Source organism: Aspergillus alliaceus (genome assembly GCF_009176365.1).
Source record: "Aspergillus alliaceus strain CBS 536.65 unplaced genomic scaffold BDW43scaffold_33, whole genome shotgun sequence".
Classification (NCBI taxonomy): Eukaryota; Fungi; Ascomycota; class Eurotiomycetes; order Eurotiales; family Aspergillaceae; genus Aspergillus; species Aspergillus alliaceus.
The window spans coordinates 103,395-125,829 of record NW_022474716.1 but is presented as its reverse complement, the minus strand read 5'-3'; the positions used below and the strand labels follow the sequence as shown (position 1 = coordinate 125,829).

Below are 22,435 nucleotides of genomic sequence, written 5' to 3'. Positions count from 1 at the left end.
CGTCTTGATCCGCACATAAATTAATGATTCCCTTCTTGGTGGTTCGTGACCGTCTACACAGGAGTATATAAAATGGCAGCGTTCAGACCAACACGCGGCTGGGCTATTGTTCTGGCCTCGTAGTATTTACTAACTCTACAATCATACTATAATCTATTATTATAGTGCCATTATCGTATGTTGAATAGTGTGTTTGTTTTGTGTCAACTGTTCTGAACTAATAATAACTATTCAGAATCAGCGCAGCACTGTGCTACAGAACAGAACTATTAGTTTGAATCAAGACACGCACTAACCCTAACTCGTTCCGGGGCGGCGCCCCGCGAGACTTCCTGCGACTCGGCTGCCTAGTCCAAACCAGGTTACCGGTCTACTAACTAAAGTGGAGATGGTTTCGGCTTTTCGCTGGGAGTGCAAGAGCCGAGTCGCAGCCCGTGTCGCAAAAAAATATGTCGAGCCGTTCGAACTGCAAGCGCTGATTTCTACACCCTACAATCGTATGTACCCCAATTTTGTGTCGAAGTATTCTATTGTTAATTAGATAGTTACAAAAAATACCAGATTATGTTTTCATCGCCCCTCTTCTCTACGAAGAAACACGGCAAAGCCGTCCGTTGGTATTCCACGAGCTCGGCAAAGGATCGGTGGTCCTGACCTCCCAGTCCTCCGCACCAACGGCCGTCAAAGCATAGAAGAGACCGGTAGGGTCATACTTCTGCTTCAAGGCGTACAGCCTCGGGTAGTGGGCTCCATAGAAAGCCTCCTGCAGATTGGGCTCGAGAAGGTCAGCCTCGCTCATGTAAGCGCCGGAGTCCGGGGCAATGTCGCGCAGCTCGTCCATCCAGTTGGTAACGAAGAGGGAGGAGTCATGAATAGTCTCCCAAGAAGCATCAGTTGCCCATTCAATACCAACGATGACATGGGCAAGGGCGTTACGCCAGGCGGGGAGGACGGAAGTATCAGTGGGTGCGGGGACGGCTTTTCCGGTTCCGGAGATGTGGAATCCGGCAATGAAGAGGTCCTGTTAAATATCTGTAAGGGTTTGCGACATGAACGATGAAGTTATGGGTTGCATACATTGTCAATAGCGTCCTTGTGTGCAGCAGCGGTACGCTGGCGAAGAGTGTCGCTCTGGAAGACGCTTCGGGGGATCAGACGCGACGCCGTTTTGACGCCGGCACCTCCGGCGAATTCTTGAGGGAAGGCGACAACCCAAGTGTCATGACTATATCAATTCACATTAGCGGAAGACCTCGAGACCAAGCGGAACAAGAATGACCCACAAGTTATCATTATGGTTGTACCATGGGGTATAGGTGATGTTCTGGCTATCCAGAACCTTGAACCACGGAGCAAGCAAAGCCTTGGTCTCGGCGATGGTCATATTCGGTGCAATGAAGGATTCCATGCGGAAGTAGTAGTCAGTCGACCCGGCGTCAGTGCCAATCAGAAGCTTCGACGCGCCGACATAGTAGTATCCGTAGGTACCGGCGTCAACGAAGGCTTCAAAATTGTCCAAGTAGGACTCAACGCCCTTCCAGAACGCATCGGCATTGGGGGCGTCGTTGATCGTGAAGTTGAAGGTAACCGAAGTAGTTGGCAGTTTGGGGTAAGCCTTAATAGTCAAAGAAGTAACAACTCCAATCGTACTACCGCCACCACCACGAAGCATCCAGAAGATGTCCGAGTTTTGGGTGGCGGTTGCAGTGACGAAGCGGCCGTCCGCCAAGACAACTATAGAACAAACAATTAGCCAGTGTTATATTACGACGGAGACGGCTGATCGTATTGATTTTGGGGCATACCTTCGATGGCAAGAACTTGATCGGCAGCCATGCCATACAGACTGCTCAAGGGCGAATGGCCACCACCTGCAGTGTAGCCACCACCAAGACCGACAGTAACAGCTTCTCCGCCAATGATGGTAACTTCATGAGCCTTGGCAAATTCATAGGCTTCCCAGACTTGAACACCAGCGCCAACTTTTATGGCCGGCCCGACATGCCCACTGGCGGCCTTGTACTGGGGAAGGAATGTCTTATCTTTCAACCAATGAGTCCAGATGGACAGAGCGCCTTTACCAGATGCCTTGCCATTGAAGTCATGGCCGGTGTTCTTCACAACCAGACGAAGGTTTAGATTCCGGGCGAAGTTGACGGCCAATTGAATTTGAGCGACATTGGAAGCGTTAACAACATACGTGGGGTAGCCACCCATTTCACAGGTGGCGGTATAATTGTAGCCAGGCGCCATGCAGGAACGGCCTTCGTAAAGGGGCAACTGAATGGAAGTTGGGTCGTCCATGCTATCAGTTGTTTAGCAAGATATGTGTTTTGCCTGGGAAAGAAAGCTCACTGAAGATTAGAAGTGGCCCACTGAGAGGTAATAGTTGCGCACTTGTCCGCGTCATACTCCGCCCAGTTAGGGTAGCAGTATGCAGCCAATGGCACTGCCTTGATCAGTCGCTTACCCAGGAGGAGATCGAAGATGTCCCAGACCAGATCGATAGGCCAGAATAGATCACCGGGCATTAACTTGCAATTATGCGGACCTCTCTTCGAGAGACTTGAGGCATTGGAGTGACTGGCGAATTTGAACAGATCCGAGATGTTCGGATTCTGGATGGATGACGAAACATCCGCAAGAACATCATCAGTCAATTGCACCGTCTCTGCAGGGAACAGCGTAGCTGCCGTTGGGAATACTGTGGTCGCAGCAGGCTTCAGAGATGCAGTTTGAACGCTGGCATCCTGGGCACTCATCACCGCGGTTGCCCCAGCCAAGGTGGCCAGAGTGAATGACACGAAGCCTTTCATGACTCTTTAATTTCAGGTACTGACGGGGAAAGTGGCTACAAAGACCATCAGAGAGGGATAAGAAGGGAGAGAAGGGGAAGGCGAAACAAAAACATGTCCGACAAGGGCTATAGTTAAGTGATTGCGAGGGCCTGGGCTAGCACCTCGCTTCATGATTCAGGAGATGACGCTCGAAGCCTTGTGGGGATACTAATTGTAGTCGGTACATCTCCACTCGCAGGGATTCAAAATGCGGTTAAATCGCCGGCTACGTTGTGCTGCAGGTTGTCGATTTAATCCTGGCCGAGTTAATCTAATATGAATCTTACTCTGCACTACCTTCTATGCAAGAGGCCACACTAGGTCTTACTATACTCACACACCGCGGGCATTGTCATGTAGGGAGCACGTTAACGACACATTTACACCGACGAATGCGTTCTAATTAACCACTACGATTCAAATTGAGCATGAACCTGGAGGATTTCTCGTTGCCGATGGAAGACTGGTGAGGCACCACCGGACTGGAAAATACCGTCGAATGGCATGGTTATGGTCATGAACTAGTGAGGACACTAATGCGGCCATTTAATCTAAACGACTCCGAAGCCCTCCGTAGTGCACGCACCATGGGGCCAGGATTCAAACCCCTGTAAAAGGCAAATTTCCGTCAATCTATTCAGAGTCTTTTTCTTCTTCTGCCTATTTCCGTCAATTGCCAAGCATCGAAAACGTACGATAGGCGAGCGATTTGTTGGGATCCGGGTATATTATCCTCCTTCCTGATCCACATAAGAACACGATTTGCCCAGGTTCTGCGATGTAACTGGCGTCGACAGCGGCCATGTTGAAGGAGAATACTAGTGATCAATAGAAAAGTTCCTCGATTTGCCAATAAGCTTCATGGAAGGAATGGCAACCTGGTCGAAGGACATGCGCTAGTGCCATGAATAGATATCGAATATCGGCAAAAATTCATCCAATCTAATTCTAGAAACTCTCAGGACAGATGATTATATTAGCCCCCTAATCCCAAGTCCAGAGCAAGAGGTTCGGGTTTGTCTAAATTGTCTCGCTCCCCTTCTGCTTTATGGCAATGATGGCCTTGTTGGGTTCCCCCTTTTGGTGTCTGGTATAACAATCCGACTCTAGCCTTGCCCACGGATTGGTCATGTCATCATCCAGCGATAATTTACAACCGCAGGCGATTGCACTGATCTTTGCTTTCCCAGCGGTTGCGACGATTGTCGTCGCTCTACGCATCTATATTCGAGTATGGACGCGAACTTTTGCGGCGGGTAAGTAGATCCTGATCGACAGTCTTATGCCTATTCCTGGCTTTAGCTGAGGTTAGACAGATGACTGGGTTATTTGTTTTGCGGGGGTAGGTGGTAGGCTTGGACGATCTTAAGATCCACTCACTAAGAGGAACGCTTTTGAAGATATTGTATTGGGCAGAGACAACGACTTCATACTATGGTAACACCCCCCCACCCCCCATTGGTCGCGAATGTGCTTCACTCGGGAACAAGCTAATCGAAGTCTAGTCATTATATATGGGTACATCGGATACCATGCTTGGTTAATCCCGAAGGATTACCCTGCAGAGCTAGCTGGCAAATATACTTATGCGGTAATGAACATGCGATGCACCGCTACGAGCAGCATAACATAACTGACAGAACCATCGAACCGCTTCCACAGACTGAACTACTCTATAACCCAATATTAGCGCTCGTCAAAACCTCGATTCTTCTATTTCTACTTCGCTTAACCGGTCAAAAGCTCGGAGTACGGAGAGCAATCTGGGGACTTCTAATATTAAACGGAGTAGCGATGGTAGCTACATTCCTCCTCACGACATTCCACTGCATCCCAATCGCATCAAATTGGGACCCGTTATCATATCCCAATGCCAAGTGTGTTAACTTTGCCGATTTTGTGACCGGGACAGCCTGCGTCTCTATCTTCACCGATGTCTTGGTCCTACTCTTGCCCACATGGATCGTATATAATCTTCGCATCGCCCGAAAGCAAAAGTTGATGCTCGTCGGAATTCTGTCTTTCGGTCTTATGTAGGTGGCTCAGCTATCGACTACCATTTTTGAGCTGAAGATAATGACTCCATTTCCGCAGCACGGTAATCTCAGGGATTGTCAGAGTTATCCTCCTTGACCAGTACGATCGACATATCCCTGAAGACCACAGTTACTCCGTCCTCTTCTGCGTATCCACCATCGAAGTCGGTCTTTCCTTCATCGCCGCGTGCGCACCTTCATTAAAACCTCTTTTCGCCAAACTCCTCCCCAAGATGTTCAGCACCAAGTCGAGAAGCCGACCGGTGTACGAAGGAGGTGGAGGTGCCAGTGGTAGGGTCGGATACAATCTTGATCCCCTGTCTCGATCCGGGAGGACGGAGCATGAAGTAAGTGTAATACGGGCACAGGTTGGAGATGATGAGGAATCGTTTAATGCCGGGCCTAGCGATAAATATGGGATTATGATGACCACGGAAACGGAGGTGAAATGGCATGATTCTGGGAGCCATCCTAGGGCCAATGGAGGGAGTAGTACTGAGAGCCTTGTCCAACCTAGACGATGAGATAAAATATAGATGAATTCCATATTACTGCTTTACTTTATGAAGGAGCTGCTTACTCCTTGGGGATATACCTCTAACATGCGTACGGGTAGGGATCGCTTTCGTGTAAATTCTGCCGCTTCTATTAAACATGGAACGTGGGAAGGCTCTAGAGTATTGAGAAGAGGACAACATGGTCAATGTAAGACTTTCAAGCATCAAAGTGTGTCATGGACCCGGCGCAATTTCTAGGATTGAGGTGCTGACATTTGATCTTCTGAAGCCCTGCTTTAAAATCACGACGTATGTCTACCACTTGTCACAGTCCCTCTCGAGTATGCTCGCTTTTCAGGAAATACGCTCACTCTAAGTCTCTGACTCTAGCTGGGACCAGGGGATCAGAATAGTTTTGCAGCCCTACGCCATAATATCTGCCAGGCAGGTCTATGATTGATCGGAATGCAGTATGACGCCGACCAATCTATAGGTGCAGTAGCGCACGAACCCGTTGAGAGCTCATTTGCCTGAATAGTGGCCATAACCAGGTAAAAACGGGTTCGATTGACCCAATACCTTGGCATGGTACTGCTTTTGGTTCCTTTTATACACTCTAATCTACTAGAGCCTCCAAGGTTAGAGAATCCCGGTGGTGCCGATTCTGAATTCCGCACTTATGTCCAGGTATAAAGTTGCGACGGGCTGTATTTATGCACCACTTGTACAAGGCGATTGTAGACAGGTGGGCTATAGACTTATTAGATATGTGGAAGAGAAAAAGTGGTAGAAGAACAAGGGAAATGGGCAAAGGGAAAAAAGAAAAGAGCAATACATGATCAAAACACAATAGTGAAGGACAAGATAATTAGTTATGAACGGCTTCGTGAATTAGGTAATATCAAGCTGACATAACGGCTTATGCCAAAGAGGTTCAGACCCCACTCCCAATAATTAGGCTACCCCGTACACATTTCCGGATTTATTGAAGCATTCTTTAAGACCAACCATACAAGACCAATGATGGCCTCCGAATACCAGTACTCGTGTCCAAGACCAAGGATATCATGGGCATGTGTTCAGTGTAAAAATAAAAGGACTCGCTGTTTGAGGGAAAACCCACAAATGCCATGTCGACGGTAATGTAAATGAACTCATCGAGGTTCTCACATACTGATGATGATACAGATGCCAAACCCTTAAGCAAGAATGCCGGATGGCCACAAATAAAACTAAAAGCCGAAACGAAACGAAGCCAGAAGGAGCCGATGTTCTGTCGGGGTTGTTCCGTGCTCAACAGAAGCCTCCATTGCCAGACAATGTGGTGGATATGCACCGCGAGATATTCCAGAAACAGTTCGCAATTCATGGGCAGGGGCCTGGTAATACAACGTTTCATCCTGCCTCAGATGAATCAACAGCTAGTCCTCCAGTTCTTGACCAGATCAAGGCCGATCAGCTTCTAAGCAAGTTCCGAATCAAGAGCGGCTACTTCCCTTTTGTGGCCATCCCAGAGAACATAGCATCAACGGACCATCGCTTCCTCTACCTTGCTGTTCTCACAGTAGCATCCTCTGACGATATTCCCCTGTTAAGAAGCCTGGACCACAGATTCCGATCTGTCCTAGCCGATCGGGTCGTCAAGGGTGGCGAGAAGAGTCTGGACTATCTGCAAGGATTGCTTGTCTACATAGCATGGTTCGTATCGCCAAGCCACAAACCAACTACTTGCGGGGTGTGCTAAATTAGATTGAACAGGTACAACTTGAACTTGAATCCTAGAAGCTTTCAACTCTACCAATATCTTCAGATTGCCATCAGCATAATGGTGGATCTAAGATTGAATGATGGCCCTCCTACAGGAACAGCGTTCGACCCACCGTTGCCATATAGTGTTGCAGCAGCTAAGGATGCATGCCTGGGTTGTTACTTTCTTTCTTCTGCGTAAGCCCCCGATGCCCTGGAAACTGACTAAGTCGCTGATTGTTGTGGACCAGAATGGCAACAGGGAGCAAGAGACAAAATAATGTTGTACTTTGCAATGATCTTAAAAGCTACCTCTTTCAATTAGCCGAAGCAGGTTGTCCTAAAGATCAAACGAAGTTCCAGTACATTCGACTTCAAACGGCAATAGAATCAGCATACAAAGGCTGTGACAGGCCAACTATCATCTGGCCAGCGAACAGCTGTCTAATGCTAGACCGCACTCTGAATACTGGTGAGTACTTCACTGGCTCTCATAGGCACAGATCCTTACGTCTAATACCCTTAACACCTTAGCTTCGATTGGTATTGCACAGCTTGCCCTTTCATTCTTGGTGGAAGCAAGTCTATACATTCGGGAGCCGATGCTCCTAGAATGCGACATCTGCAGATTTCAATCTATTATGACCAGAGGGAAAGCATTTCTGGACCATTTTCTGTCCATCTCTGTGCCAGAATTTTCAAAATTCTCGTTTGCCGAGTGGGGCCGTCTGATCACAGTCATTCGTGTGCTCACAGAAATCCTATCAGCTTCAGCAGGTCTACCAGCCATCGTTGTAGCGGCAGTAGAGGAATCTCGGCAGCTAAGCATATACCTCGACTGCTTGGCAAATCGCATGGAAAAGCTTTCGAAGTCTGGTCGCAATCCGGGTGATTTCCCCGATGTGTTCTACTTGTTCAAGTCCGTTCTAGACATATTAAGTCCTCTACCTCTCGCCACGAATTATGACAACGATCCGCAATTCCCGCTCGATTCCGAACCAGAATGGAAAATGAACCGATGCCCAGTTTTAGCAGGTATTCAAGACACTGACTTCTGGAATGCATATCAAATTTCTGTGCCTCCTCATGACATCGGGGCTGATTTCGACATGTTACTTCCCAATGATGACTGTCTGTTGGGACTGCCCCTCGCTGAACGCACGAACCCTACTCAAACCGCCGGTTACCCTTGAACGTTTCTGCAGGGTCTCCTATTTGTATATAATGATAATCTCCGTTCACCAAATCCTGCACCTTTCTCAAGTGCTTACGCGATATCGCTTACTCGGACTAATGGATTTTGAGATATGAAAACCTTACTTTCCTATATGACTAACGAGACCTCCCGAGAGTTGAGAATTTAGGCAGCTATCTACAAAAGGAAAGCAGACGCTAGACATTCCACGAAAATGCATGGTCGGCTGATCCGGTGTTATCCCTGATATCGGATAGCCCCCTGCTTACTCAATGAGCTTACCGTTGACATTCCGGGGCTGATAGTCAAGCCCCCTGTGTGCCATTGTAAGCACAGTGTCAGTGGTCTTCCCACGAAGCCAATGGTCGAACATATCCAGGCCAGCGAGAGCACCAGCCGCAGTCCAGAACTTGCCATCGATCACCCACTGAGTCTTCTCCCATTTTGTTTCAGGCAATTGGGCCGGAAGGAAATCCATGAACTCATGGTTGGTTGTGGCCCTCTTGCCGCGGAGCAAACCCGCCTTGCCGGCCACAATGCCACCCGTGCAGGTGGTGAAGAAATACTCGACTTCTTCCGCTTTCTGGTGAAAGAATTTCACATATGACTCCGGGATGTTGTCCCAGAAATCAGGACCGGGGCCACCGAGGAGGATTGCATCGAGCTTGGGGCAGTCCTCGAAGGTGGTGGTTGGTTGCAACCTGAAGCCAGTCATAAGGGTCACGCTGTCCAGCGTCGGCGCGAGGTAGTGGAACTCGATGTCAAGGCCTTCATTTGAAGTGCCTTTTGTGAGATGACCAGTTCTTTCAAGTGTGGTCAACATCTTTTTGGAAACTGAGGACAATAAGTCGATCGGAGCGGCAACATCGAGGAGTTGGAAGTCGTAGAGGACGATACCAAACTGAAGAGGAGCCATTTTGGGGTAGGATCTGGAGCAATAAAGGGGCTTGAATGAAGATTGACAGAGAAATGTTGTCTAGATGTGGACGAATGAAGCAGAAATAGTATGTGGCTATTCATCGTTTATATAGATGCTGTATAGATGCTGTATACGCTAGGTCGGCTAAAGCTTCCTTCCGCCGCATGCCCTCGCGTATGGTTTCCTTCCACCTTGCAGCCTTGGCAGCCAATCACCGCATCACCCTAGCCCTAAGCAGTAATACACCATTATGCTTTCATAGGCGTATGAGTAGGTTGAGATATATTTGTACAGATGAATGATGAACCAGGGCAATAGCCTTGTTCTAACAGCAGTCCTGCCCCCATGGCCCTGAGTATTCCATGTAATTAGCTCTGATTCATATTGACGAACCCGCCATAAGTTACCCGACATCATCCGGAAGTAACCTGCTTATCCTCATATCCGACACATTCATACCGAGCTTTTACTTAATGTATATTCCTATTATCCGACTATTCAGTCTCTCTTTCAAAGGGAACTCGTTTCTGATAATGAAAACCTTCCCCTCTTAACAAAGCCCCTGGTAATATATAGGTGACTTAGTGCTCAGACATCCCCACAGATGAGAAAGAAATTCCACATACCTGGAGTCACTCCCGAGGGAGACCTACCCTCTATGCATACCGATGTTGCGCGAGCGTTGTTCACTTCTCTCCCATGCCACTGAGTCGTAACGTGTTATAAGAATGACTGATGGGAGGAGTGAACATGTTCGAGCGCCTCTTCATAACTCAATTGGCTCGGCTATTCGCCTGATTCAGTCCCCCTTTTCCTAAATCAACGGATTGGACTATTGAAAACGATGAAAGAAACTGGATTTCTTTGTAGATCTCCCATATATCAAGCCTCAGGGCTTAAACTTGAAAATTTCATAGATAGCACGACTTCGATTAGATTAAGGAGACTTTTCACCATCTTTATAAAAAGACATGCCTCACCTATGAAAGGGTCAATTGCTGACATTGCAAGTTGGTAAAAGGACTTTCATTCGTCAAGTCCCCTATAGTGAGGGCATATATGAACAGATGTCGCTCATATATTATAATGGGGCTCACTTCGAGAAGTCCAGCAGCCGCAGAAGAGAGTTTTATTTGGGACAAGCAGCTAAGGGAGATCGCTTATATCTGCCGACCACTCTAAGGCAACAGAGTAAGCAACAATTCCTCCTTCGAGCGTCGATACGAACCGACCTATTATGTAATGGTGTTGGTGGAACTATCTAACGTTCTACTGGTATATCTCATTCACGAACTGGACACTGAGATCAGTATGTTGCAGTGTGCCCTTTTTAACCATTCTCTTACCATTTTAGACAGTGATCGGGATAAGCCTCAATCAGGATATGCGTCTCTATTTCTTCCACGCGCGCCTCCGCTCTAATGCGGAGCAAGGGTTATACGACATCAGTATGGACGAATAGAAATGGCTGTCAAGAGTTCCAATAGACGACAAATTACTCTGTATAGCAAAATGGGCAGAACACCAGTAGTGGGGGTCTCGCGATAACTTACTATCAAAACAGGGGTACATGGACAAGTCATGACTCATCGAGAGAGGTTGATCACAAGCAAGATTGTCGCATTTAGAATACATCTCTTGCGTATAACAGAGGCCAGTGGGCACAAATGAGTCCAGGCCTTCCTTCTGTCCTGCCTATCAAGGAGAGAAGTGAAAAGCCGAGCAGGATGTAAGAGGCTCTCTGAAACTACGAGGTATATAAAATCAGGCGAATAGAAAAGGAAGAAAAATAACGCCTGACGACTCAACAGAACTAGGCATTTTTCCTCGCCATTATTTCCACATATTATAAAATTCATTTAAGATTTATTCACCGTAGCGTTATCGTTCAGAAAACAACTCGAAAAGTGGATGTATGAGGCACTTTCCTGCCGCTCTTGAGCAGATTAAACGGATAAGCTGTAGCGTAAGGAAAATCCCGCATGAATTAATTTTAGTTTGAAGGATGCAGCTTGAACCACCCTATGCCTACTGTGTACAAGTCCAATAAGTTGGTCTCTGTGAAACCCAATTAATAGCCAAGATGAGCCTGGAATAAGATTTTTACTATTCCAAATCAGGAGCAAAGGGATTCCAGATTTTGTACAACGGACTGTCAATCAATCACCCGGGATGCACTCATTCCGGCAACCCTTCCACATAAATTGTGCGGCCCACAAGCTTCTCGACAAAACTTGGCCCTCATTCCAACTTATCCAGACAAACCGAAAAAAAAAATGCTAATCGACGGTGTAAAGTGGGCTTGCGGGCGTTGCGTCCGTGGGCACCGTGTAAGTACATGCGAACACCATGGTACAGTGTCGTGTTTTTTGAACTCCACCCCTTCCCTTCCTTCGCCGTACAGTTTTATGCTAAGCTAGATAGCAGATCGACCACTAGTTCGCATTAAGCGGAAAGGCCGTCCTTTTGCAACCTGCCCTGTATGCAATGAGACCCCGTGTCCGATGCCAAGAGAGCACTACAAGTTAAAGGATAACTCGAGGATCAGGAAGATGAAATCCTCATCAAAAGTATATACTTTCATTGCTACTACCCACTACTTGCCTCAGCCTTACCGCTTGGAAATCTGATTTTATTGCACCAAAAACCATCGAGCTGATTCATGTTTCTGGATATGGAATAGAAGCTTGCCGCTAGGGTTTCTTCCCGCTTGAAGGAGACATGTTTACCACTTGCACCCCGACCATCAGAGTCTTCAAATACTTCACTTGCCGTACTTCCTCCGATTCGCGCTAATCCCGGCCTTGAAAAGGGCTATTTGCCTGCCAATATGGATGCGCCGCGAGGAACGGGTATCCGCCTGTCATCTTTACTTAGCCTCACACCCGGCCAGCAACAACAGCCAAATCCGAGCAAGACATGGGAAGCTTCATTTTCGTCGGACGGTTCGCTCGTGGCTGTCCTTGGCGACAGTCATCTACCTAAGTCTGAGTCCGGGGCAGGAGGACCAAGTCTTAGGATCCCTCCCATTACCAGTCTCTCGATTCCCACTGCACCATCTGCTCCTGATGTGAAGTCTATGGCGACCTCGAACAGTCAAAAATCATTGATTGGAGGTTCATACTAATTTCGCTTCTGCTGAATGCGATACATATGTTTAGTGAGTATGGTTAAGGCTGGCGACTGCTTTGATATGAAAATTTGATGTTAATATATCTTTATCGCAAGTCATAGATGGACAGTCATGTGTATGGGACAAAGGTGACGACAGCATCCAACCCATGATAGCTACTTGTGATGTTTCATACACACCAGGCCGACCAGATTAAAGCTAGCTGCTTGAAAGAGACCAACGTTACTTACGTCAGTCTGTTTTTGAGGAATCGCTCCAAACGGAGTTGAGCTGACGAACGGAAGAGGGTTTCACACCACACGTTCGAATTGCGCGGATGGTTACACAAGATATGCGAGGCCAGATATCTGAGAGGTTTATTAGAAACGGCATGTGTTGAACTACACTGAGTCCTCATATATGGCTCCAGTTATGGTAGCAGGCTGCAATAAATGGAGTGTCTATTAACGGTGTTAATGGGGGCGGTTAATGAAGGCTTCCGTGACGTTGATCGGGCGCTACGAATTGTCAAGTGTGATTTGGATCTCAAGCTTTCAAAGTCCCGTAAAAGTACAATAGTTACTACTTCATGACTACTAAAGTGGTCTATCGGACCTTCCCGACGGCTTAGGGCTAGGCGACCTTGTGACAGGACAAATCAAGCCTCAAGAGGACAACGCCTAACCAGCCAATTATAGTATATAGTGTAGTTTTGACAATTAGAAATAGATTCTCTTTGCCTTTAACAGCTTATCTCTCCGAGTCAGGACAGGGTGGCTTTTTGCCCGAAGATATCAGTGGCGCGTTGAAAAAGATCTGGTTGGGCTATCAAATCGCTCTTAAGATGTCATATTAAGGCCCCTCTCAACACTAAGCTTCTTCTCTATAGAGCACCAGCTCCCCACCCGCTCGAGGCATTTACCGGCTTATTTGAACCAGTCGTTTAGCCATATTAATCACGCACTGCCACTATCGAAACACGAGCCCATGCATTCACCATCCCATTACCACATGGCTGCACAGACATACCTATTTAAGGCTGCATGAGGCTGGCTGCTGTGAACGGCTGTTAAAGAAAAATTCTTTACTGCGGTTGCTTTGCTTTGTCTTGTTCCTCTATACTCTCTTTGCGTCTATTTACTCACCTCTGGGTGACAGGCCTTGGTTATGGAGGAGAAAAACCCCAAAGTGGAGGCGACTCGTCTGCGTTGGCAGACAGGCGACGAGGAAATTGGTGAAAGTGACAGGCCCCGTTTGAATAGACTGAATCGCACTGCCTCCAATAGTTCCCAGCTCTCTTCCCGCAGTCTCCAAGGAAGGACTACTGTTGACCCCTCTCTCTCACTGCCAATTCACTATCGTACAGTGTACGTGGAGTGACTTCCTCATGACTAAAGGATGCCCTGGTCGGTGGCTAAACAAAACAACTAGTTCTTTTGACATTGACGAAGCCGATGCCTCTCGCCGTAGCAAAGTTCTTCAAGCAAAGAGTGAAATCGCCACTGGTAAGTCTACTTCTTTCCTGGTCAACTATGCCAAGCGACAGAGTTCTTTCATTTCCAAATCTAACATATCGAGTCTTCAGACCTCTCAAACCTCGACTGGCATACTATCTCCGTCGAAGAGTTGCAGAAACGTTGGCAAGTTGATGCATCCCAAGGCTTGTCGCAAGACCAGGTCCAAAAGCGCCTCCGGCAATATGGCAAAAACGCCATCTCGCCCATCCCTCACCGATGGTTCTGGCAGATATTCGGATACTTCTTTAAAGGTTTCGGGGCGATCCTCCTCGTCGGATGCATTCTCGTCTTCATTTCGTGGAAGCCCCTGGGCCAACCTCCATCGCAAGCAAACCTAGCACTAGCAATCGTCCTGCTTGCCGTATTCTTTATCCAAGCAGGCTTTAATGCGTGGCAAGATTGGTCCTCCTCCCGTGTAATGGCATCGATTACTGCTATGTTACCGGAAAGCTGCTTAGTCCAGAGAGACGGATCTCAGCTCAATGTGGATGCCCCAAATATTGTGCCGGGAGATGTTGTCTACCTCAAGGCTGGAAACAAACTACCCGCTGATGTGCGGCTGATTGAAGTTTCGAACGATGCAAGTTTCGACCGGTCGATCCTGACTGGTATGGTCATCTAGCCCACTTATACCATCATTGTTCCACTAACGCTTTCGCAGGCGAATCCTTGCCAGTTCATGGGACGGTGGATTCGACAGATAATAACTATCTTGAAACCCATTGCATTGGCCTTCAGGGGACCCATTGTGTTTCAGGAAGTGCGAAGGGAATCGTTGTTGCCACGGCCGACTCTACGGTCTTCGGTGGAATTGCTAAATTGACTAACGAGCCTAACAAAGGTCTGACAACTCTAGAAAAGGAAGTCTTGCGCTTTGTCGTACTGATAGTCCTGATCATGCTGACAATGATCATTGTTGTTGTCGTCGTTTGGGCTGCCTGGCTTCGAACTGATCATCCGGACTGGATTAATGTCCCTACCCTAATCGTGGACTGTGTTAGCATCGCGATCGCATTCATTCCAGAGGGTCTCCCAATTGCGTTAACTGCGAGCTTGACCATCACTGCTAATATCATGCGGAAGAATCAAATTCTTTGCAAGTCACTGAAGACAGTCGAGACTCTGGGTGCGGTGTCAGTCATCTGCTCCGATAAAACGGGCACCTTAACAAGAGTACGTATTCTTCCCCCCGGATAGGCACACGTAACTGCAGCTAACAAAACGCCACTTTAGAACAAAATGTTCGTTACCAATTGTGCCATATCGACCTCAACCTTGAGTCCCGAGACCGCGAGAGACCAGATGGTAGCGGATGGGAGAACATCGGGTATCCACCAACTCCGTGCTGTAAGCGCTCTCTGCAATGCGGCTGAGTTCGATGCTTCATCCACTGGCCTTCCTCTTCCTGAGAGACGTATATATGGAGATGCAACCGATCAGGCTGTCCTCAGGTTCTCCGAAAGTCTAGGTTCCGTCTTGGAGATGCGGCAGGCGTGGAGAATGACCTACGAGCTGCCATTCAATAGCAAGAACAAATTCATGATCCGGACGTTTAATGTAGCGCAGCCGAACGGATATCGTCTAGCACTGTCGCCAGCAGAAGCAATGCAATTCAAACAAGGGGACACTTTACTGACGATTAAAGGCGCTCCAGATATTTTGATCGAGCGATGTACCCACACCATTGGTCTCGACGGTAATGTCGAGACACTCGATGGCCATGTACGCAGGAAAGTACTCGAGATAAAGGACCAGTGGTCCAGCGAAGGTAGACGTGTTATTCTGCTTGCTCGCAAGGTTCTTCCAGCTGCTGAAATCCTTGTACACCCATCCTCTCGCGAGTTCGACTCTGAAGTGGTGAGCCAAGCCAAAGCTGACCTGGTCCTTGTGGGTCTCGTTGGAATCGTTGATCCTCCAAGGGAAGAGATTCCTGACGTGGTCAGAACGCTGAGACGTGCTGGGATAAGGATATTTATGGTTAATTTGTTCTCTTTTCCACAAATCTGAATTGAGATACTGACTGTATGTCATCAGGTTACCGGTGACTTTGGGCTCACTGCTCTAGCTATTGCACGACAATGTGGGATTGTGACAACTGAAGGCATTGTGGATACGGTCGCTTCCCTACAAAGGTCTAATCAAATGAGCGAGAAGCTTACCCCATCGACACCGTCTCCCGCAATCGTCGTGAGTGGCCGTGAGCTTATGTCTCTGGATGACTGTCAGTGGGACCAGCTTTGCCAGTACCAGGAGATTGTCTTTGCACGGACTACCCCCGAGCAGAAGCTTCGCATCGTCAGAGAACTCCGTTCGCGGGACGAGATTGTTGGCATGACTGGAGACGGAGTCAACGATGCTCCCTCTCTCAAGGCTGCGGACATTGGCATCGCCCTAGGCAGTGGCTCCGATATTGCCATTGAAGCGGCCGATATGGTCCTTCTTGACAGCTTCTCGGCGGTTGTAGAGGCCGTACAATACGGTCGAGTTGTTTTTGACAACCTGAAGAAGACCATCGTGTACCTGCTGCCTGCCGGTTCCTTCTCTGAGTTCTGGCCCGTTTTTACCAATGTTATGTTCGGGCTTCCTCAGGTCCTCTCGTCATTTCTGATGATTATCATTTGGTGAATATCCTCCTTCCACTCTTATCTCTAGGTGTCTGAAATTACTAACGCCGCGCAGTTGTTTCACTGATTGTGCTGCCGCCACCGTTTTGGCTTATGAAGCCCCCGAAGCCGACGTTCTACTACGCCCGCCTCGCAAACCAAAGCGCGATCGACTCGTCAACTGGAAGTTGATATTCCATGCCTATGGTATCCTGGGTATGATAGAGAGCATCGCCTCCTTCGCCATGGCATATTGGTACCTTGAACGCAGCGGTATTCCCTTCTCAGCATTATGGTTTAAGTTCGGAGCTGTTCCCTCCAACCTCGACCAGGACTACTACCAAGCCCGTCTGAATGAAGCCAGTTCAATCTATTTCATCAATCTGGTTGTAATGTATGCCATTTCCCCCTCCCTTCTTCATTTTGTGCCCGATGAATTGAAACTGATGTCTTCTAGGCAATGGTTTAACCTAATGGCCATTCGAACCCGGCGCTTGTCCATCTTCCAGCACCCACCCGCCTTCAATAAGGACACTCAAAACCTCCTCCTCTTCCCAGCGATTGCCTTTGCCCTATGCATGGCCGTCTTTTGGCTGTATGTACCGGCCTTCCAGGAGGTGCTGGATACAAGCAGTGTTCCTGTAGAACATTATTTCCTTCCCGCTGCTTTTGGCTTGGGTATTTTGTGCCTTGATGAATTGCGTAAGGCAGCTGTGAGGAGGTGGCCTACAGGAATTTTGGCGAAGTGTGCCTGGTAGGTTGATCTTGTTCGTGTATCTTGGTTGTGTCGTGATTTGGGCCGGTCTATTTTCTCATTATAGGTAGAATAGTACTTGGTCTAGAAGAGAGCGAAGATATATTAAATTCTCTCATATACATAATTACTGCTACTCTTTTGAATATAATTGAACAAGTTCATCAGCCATAGCATTTATTGTAATGGTGTCTCTGAATGAAGATATTCTAGTAATATAAGAAATCGAAGCCCTAGGATAAGAGCCATAAGAACAATCCTCAGCAAGAATCCAGTCCCCTTCCTAATTGGTAATAGGGCACAACCCCGGAGGCCAAATAGGGCTTAGTGTTGTTTGATTCTGACCGCCTACCAATTCAGGGACAAATCCTTTACCTCTGATCCTTTGATGCCAAACGGCGACATTTCATGTACGATCAAAGAAGATGGATCCCTTTGGTACTTCCCGTCAATCAACGGGGGAGGGAATGATCTTATCGCCAGGAACCCATTCACAATCGGAGAGTTCGTACACTGCACATCCACGCTTCCTCGAGTTACAAGAAGAGCTCCGAAGTGCTTTGTTCACCGCCGTCGCTGATTCAACCCCAAAACAATACCTCGGAGAAGCGACAGCTGAACCTGAGCTGTCTGAGCTCCGGCGGGATGTAGATCTCTTTGCTAGATCTCCACTCCCCAAGGCTCGGCTGGTCTCTTATTTGAAGAATTGGATCACGGAATGCGCTCCTTACCTCGATAAATTCGACGAGGCTCGCCACTTTGGGGTCCACGTTCCGATCCTAGCCCGAGAATCTCCTGGATTATTCTATGCGATCCTTGCATTTTCTGCCCGGCAAACCGAAAGAAAAGGTGGACTGCGCAATTGCCATGATAGCCTCGAACTCTACCAGGAGGCAATTCGGTGGGTAACGCCAGGCCTCCAAGCCAGGGATCCAAATGTTCTGGTGACCGCCTGTGTTCTCGCAGTCATGGAGTTAATGTCTGTCAGTCCACAGGACTGGAGACGTCATGTGGATGGCTGCGCAGCTCTATTTGACTGCTTTAACGTGAACGGCTTTTCGGGTGGTCATTTACAGGCTGTCTTCTGGTGCTATGTGCGGATGGAGCTGTGTGGAGTGATCGTGTCCAACGGCGCAGAGAGAACGGTGCTTCCCCTCGAGAAGTGGGTACCCGCTGTGTCTTCGGGCCTGGATGCGGAAAGCATTGAGGATTACGAGAAACGAGTTCGGGAGCTGTTCTTGGAACAAAGCCGACTGACTGCTGACATGCATGCAAATTGGGCCGTGTATCTATGTGCCAAAGCATGCGATCTAGTATGCAGGCGCACAAGGCACCTAGAGCTAGGGGAGTATGATACGGCCGACCTGCGACCATTCCATGAACAATGGAGCCGACTTTGGGACGACCTACAGTACTGGCTGGAACAACGGCCGGTATCTATTCTCCCCATGAAATCTACCAGTATGCAAGGTGATCGAATTTTTCCGGAGATCTTCTTCGCTCATCAAGCAGCTATATCCAGCAACCAACTGTACCACACGGCCTGCATTTTGCTTCTGGAGATTAAACCCCCTACCATTTTATTGCCCTCATCAAGTCACTTGGCCTCCTCGGTTTGGCACGCAAGGAGGGTCTGCGGGATTTCCCTCACAAACCCACATCCAGGCAACCTCATCAACGCTATTCAGCCGTTGTATATCGCTGGAAAGCTTCTAAGCCATCGGCGCGAGCAGATGACTGTGGCAAGACTCTTCAAAGCCATCGAGGCGACCACAGGGTGGGGGGCACTATGGCGACTCAAGGATCTTGAAGCAGTTTGGGGCTACGAAACGAACGAGATATTATCAGCTATCTGACTCTAAATTCTGTCACATCTTAGGACATCATAAAATGTGGCTGTATGAGCGACTTACCTGTCGCACTGCGGACACTCCTATGCTCATTGAATAGCAATCAATGCTGGTCTGACCTCCAGGGCGATCTATCTTGAGGGAGGCACGTGGAGGATACACATATCACTATCCCCTCTTCCAAAAGACCCCTTGTCAAGGTGTGAAATGGCTTTTGCGGCTTCGCAGCATGCTAACGCTACTGGGGTGGTGTATGTTCACGTACCCACTCAAGACTCGCTTTTGACAAGTGATATTAGGTCTGTCGTATGAAGGGGATGACTTCTGCAATGAAGCGTACCTATTATGCACATGGTATGCCGCAAACAGAAACTACGAGCCCTCTCGATCTAAGTATCGGTGTCATTTTGCTGGAAATGCAACTAGTTTCCGTGCTTTGCTAATTCACCGCAAACAATAATGGTCGCTAAACAAGTGTGAAGTTCAACACGCACCCGCAATCGGTCATGTTTATACCGTTGTTATAATGACTCGTTCGGACCTAGTTCCACATACCTACTATTCGCTCCAACTGGTTGTCGGATTACTGCTATACTGTTCAGTGGATGATGGACGCCACTTTATACTAGTGCATAAATTCATAACATTAATTTTCGTACTAATTGAACGGTCAAGCGACCGCTACCTGTCATCATGCACCATATATTACAGTACTATGCAGAAAAAAAAACCCTTAAGACGCCAGTATTCCTGAATGGAATCTCCGCCAGCTTATACCTTCTCAACATGGAATCCATGACTATCTTTATCCACGGACACTTCACCCTTGGACAGCCGTTCGAGGCATGCAGTCAACCCTACTTCTCTCTGGGCCTCACGCAGAAGTTCAGCATCCTGCTCCCCAGTATTGCTCTTAAACACCCGATCCATCTCCTCCAAGGACGCATTCTTCGTCTCAGGAAGAAAGAACCATACCCAGAGAATGCCGACTAGCAGAAAAACGGCAAAGAAGATGTAAGTACCCCATGCCCATGCATTCAGCATCGGGGGCACAAAGAATGCAATAGCAAAGTTGTTGAGCCAGTTGCTAAATGCTCCAATCGAAGCGCCCTTGGCACGAATGGAGAGGGGGAAAATTTCCGACACCAATGTCCATGAACAGGGGCCCCATGTAGCACCAAAGCCAGCGATGTAGACCCAGATGAGGGCTGTTGTCTTAATTAGCCTGAGGACTCCAAACGCAACACTAGCAAGGGGGAAATGAGGATACTCACCAACAGCAGTCCAGCCAGCCGCAACATGAGAAGGCCAATCATGACGGAACTTGGCCACGATCACTCCCACGATCACCATGCTGACCAACATGACTATTGAGCCGACTATCAACATGGGTTTCCGACCGACTTTGTCAATAATTAACTAGTCTGAGTTAGTGGAACGTGCATTTGTAGATGGACGTGGACGTGAAATCCCGTTTACATACCATTCCGGGCATTGTGCTGATGATGAAGACCACGCCAGTCACACCGGTTGCCAAGAGGGCGACAGTACCGCCCGTAAGCCCAAGACTCTCGAAAACATTCGACGCGTAATAGATAACTGTGCACACTGTTGTTAAACCTTTTTCTATGCGGGCTAAGACGGGACCACCTACTAGCGTCGATACCACTCCATTGCTGGAAGAACATAATCAGCCATGCGGTGCAGACCCTTTTGAAGTTGCCCATAGTCCGGAAGCAATTGGCATATTGGGCAATTTGGCTCATGAAGACGCTCGTGTTTTCTCTCTCGGCCAACCAGGGCGTTGCCTTGGCGAAGGCTCTCTCCTCAAATAGGGCCTCCGCCTTCATCTCCAGATACTCCACTTGAACGAGTTCATGGTCCTGTGGAAGCTTCCGGACCCATGCGAGGGTAGCAAGGGCCTCCTCATCCCTGCCCTTCTTGACCAGCCATCTAGGGGAGAACGGCATGAACCAGATCCCGGCCGCCAGAGCAACCGCAGGGATACCCTGGATGATGGAGGGTATGCGCCATGCAAGGTCCGACTGTGTCTCGCCTGTACCCCCAATGTAGTTACTTCCGTAACCCACCCAGAAGGAAATCATGATGCCCAGGATAGTGGCAAACTGGTAGAAGGAGACGAGGAGACCACGCATTTCGGGGGCGGCCAGTTCGGCGTTATACAACGGGCCAACACCGCTGAACAGACCGACTCCTACACCCGTGAAGAATCGTCCGGCGTACAAAAGCGACGCGTTGCCGGCCGTGGCGCCAACGTAAAGATAGCTTCCTAGGATAACCCAGCAGCAGGCGACGAACATGGTGTACTTGCGTGAATAAATTTCGCCCAAGACTCCGGCGGATAAAGACCCAATAATTCCGCCCAACTGGAGAATCGAGGTCAACCATCCCTTTGCTGCATCAGAGTCTACAACCGAGGGGAAATTCTCTTTGAAACGGGTCATGACCAAAGATTGGCCTAAGACGCCTTGTTGATAGCCATATTCAAACCCACCAAAACTATACGATGTCAGTTGATCTGCAACTCATCCTGAGAGAAGGGAACTTACGAGGCAAAGAAGGCAATAAGGAGCACCTTAGGGTTAGCGGCTAGAGACTGCCACATCGACTTTTTAACGACCTGAATATGCTGGTGGTCGTTGGTTTCACGATCAGAGGACATTTCAACAGCCATCGTGAAAAAGAATTTTTCATGTAGAGAAAGAAAACGAGTCCGGGGACATTCCGGGGAAGGGACAGTGGGGGATCTGGGGAAATATATCCTTGATTTTTTTGCCTTGATTTTATCTACACCTAAGCTGTCCAGCTCATATTCGTGGAAAATCCTTTATTTGCAGGCGACACGTTTGGGCAATTTTTATTTTTAATTTTATTTACTCTTTTTTTCTTTTTTTTCTATGGAGACTGCAGAGTTTTGAGCTTATTTTGTGCCGCCACATGGGTGATGGCATGTTTCCCACTGCAAGTCTTTACCAGGAACGAGAGTGATGGAGCCTCTGTTTACTAAATTGGGACGAAGGAACCATTTTTTTTTCAGTCTCACGTGGGTGGATTAGGGCTAAAGTTAGGTAATAATTTCCCCAAGTCTGGATTCCTTCTCCAGCTCTTCGTGTCGGCGGCCTCCGGGCCCACCTTGTCTTCCTTTTCGGCGTGCGGAGGCTCGACAACCTCTTTTTGGTCGACTCTTTCCCCATAACCTTGCAGTCAACAACATTGAACATCCCAGTCAGGCCGCTATGTCTCCCAGGAGATCACCGGTTACGGGGAAACAAAAACGTGTCCGCACGGGATGTTGGACTTGCCGCCGGCGGAGAAGAAAATGTACGTACGGTCTTTCCCCACATGTTG

General features: G+C 48.2%; 7 protein-coding genes across 7 annotated transcripts; 4 read left to right on the top strand and 3 right to left on the bottom strand.

Annotated features, from left to right (window-relative positions):
• Positions 1-516: 516 nt before the first annotated feature.
• BDW43DRAFT_281950 (uncharacterized protein) lies at positions 517-3,213 on the bottom strand. Its single transcript, XM_032042571.1, has 5 exons — positions 2,356-3,213; positions 1,806-2,305; positions 1,284-1,734; positions 1,078-1,225; positions 517-1,021 (listed from the first exon to the last, which is right to left on the bottom strand). The coding sequence occupies exons 1-5, from the start codon at positions 2,814-2,816 to the stop codon at positions 587-589; spliced, it is 1,995 nt and encodes a 664-aa protein (XP_031898444.1). The 5' UTR covers positions 2,817-3,213; the 3' UTR covers positions 517-586.
• A 400-nt stretch (positions 3,214-3,613) lies between these two features.
• On the top strand, positions 3,614-5,458 carry BDW43DRAFT_281943 (uncharacterized protein). The gene is made up of 6 exons (XM_032042570.1): positions 3,614-4,093; positions 4,154-4,179; positions 4,238-4,274; positions 4,343-4,428; positions 4,500-4,870; positions 4,932-5,458. Exons 1-6 carry the CDS (start codon positions 3,967-3,969, stop codon positions 5,395-5,397), a joined length of 1,113 nt encoding a protein of 370 aa, XP_031898443.1. The 5' UTR covers positions 3,614-3,966; the 3' UTR covers positions 5,398-5,458.
• Positions 5,459-6,586: 1,128 nt separating this feature from the next.
• On the top strand, positions 6,587-8,309 carry BDW43DRAFT_312830 (uncharacterized protein; the record flags this gene model as incomplete). The annotated part of the gene is made up of 4 exons (XM_032047450.1): positions 6,587-7,068; positions 7,129-7,314; positions 7,368-7,588; positions 7,651-8,309. 4 exons carry the CDS (start codon positions 6,587-6,589, stop codon positions 8,307-8,309), a joined length of 1,548 nt encoding a protein of 515 aa, XP_031898442.1.
• A 133-nt stretch (positions 8,310-8,442) lies between these two features.
• Positions 8,443-9,420, bottom strand: BDW43DRAFT_135212 (DJ-1/PfpI family protein). Its single transcript, XM_032038243.1, has one exon. It carries the CDS (start codon positions 9,225-9,227, stop codon positions 8,577-8,579), a length of 651 nt encoding a protein of 216 aa, XP_031898441.1. The 5' UTR covers positions 9,228-9,420; the 3' UTR covers positions 8,443-8,576.
• A 3,875-nt stretch (positions 9,421-13,295) lies between these two features.
• BDW43DRAFT_320650 (cation-translocating P-type ATPase) lies at positions 13,296-17,220 on the top strand (the record flags this gene model as incomplete). The annotated part of the gene is made up of 10 exons (XM_032049123.1): positions 13,296-13,709; positions 13,774-13,847; positions 13,928-14,467; positions 14,521-15,032; positions 15,093-15,836; positions 15,894-16,046; positions 16,143-16,480; positions 16,539-16,856; positions 16,920-17,140; positions 17,174-17,220. The coding sequence occupies exons 1-10, from the start codon at positions 13,510-13,512 to the stop codon at positions 17,218-17,220; spliced, it is 3,147 nt and encodes a 1,048-aa protein (XP_031898440.1). The 5' UTR covers positions 13,296-13,509.
• Positions 17,221-17,538: 318 nt separating this feature from the next.
• On the top strand, positions 17,539-19,416 carry BDW43DRAFT_135136 (putative C6 transcription factor). Its single transcript, XM_032038239.1, has one exon. It carries the CDS (start codon positions 17,642-17,644, stop codon positions 19,070-19,072), a length of 1,431 nt encoding a protein of 476 aa, XP_031898439.1. The 5' UTR covers positions 17,539-17,641; the 3' UTR covers positions 19,073-19,416.
• Positions 19,417-19,828: 412 nt separating this feature from the next.
• BDW43DRAFT_135173 (sugar porter family MFS transporter) lies at positions 19,829-21,908 on the bottom strand. The gene is made up of 5 exons (XM_032038242.1): positions 21,637-21,908; positions 20,721-21,586; positions 20,550-20,665; positions 20,341-20,485; positions 19,829-20,274 (listed from the first exon to the last, which is right to left on the bottom strand). Exons 1-5 carry the CDS (start codon positions 21,759-21,761, stop codon positions 19,838-19,840), a joined length of 1,689 nt encoding a protein of 562 aa, XP_031898438.1. The 5' UTR covers positions 21,762-21,908; the 3' UTR covers positions 19,829-19,837.
• Between the last annotated feature and the right edge of the window lie 527 nt (positions 21,909-22,435).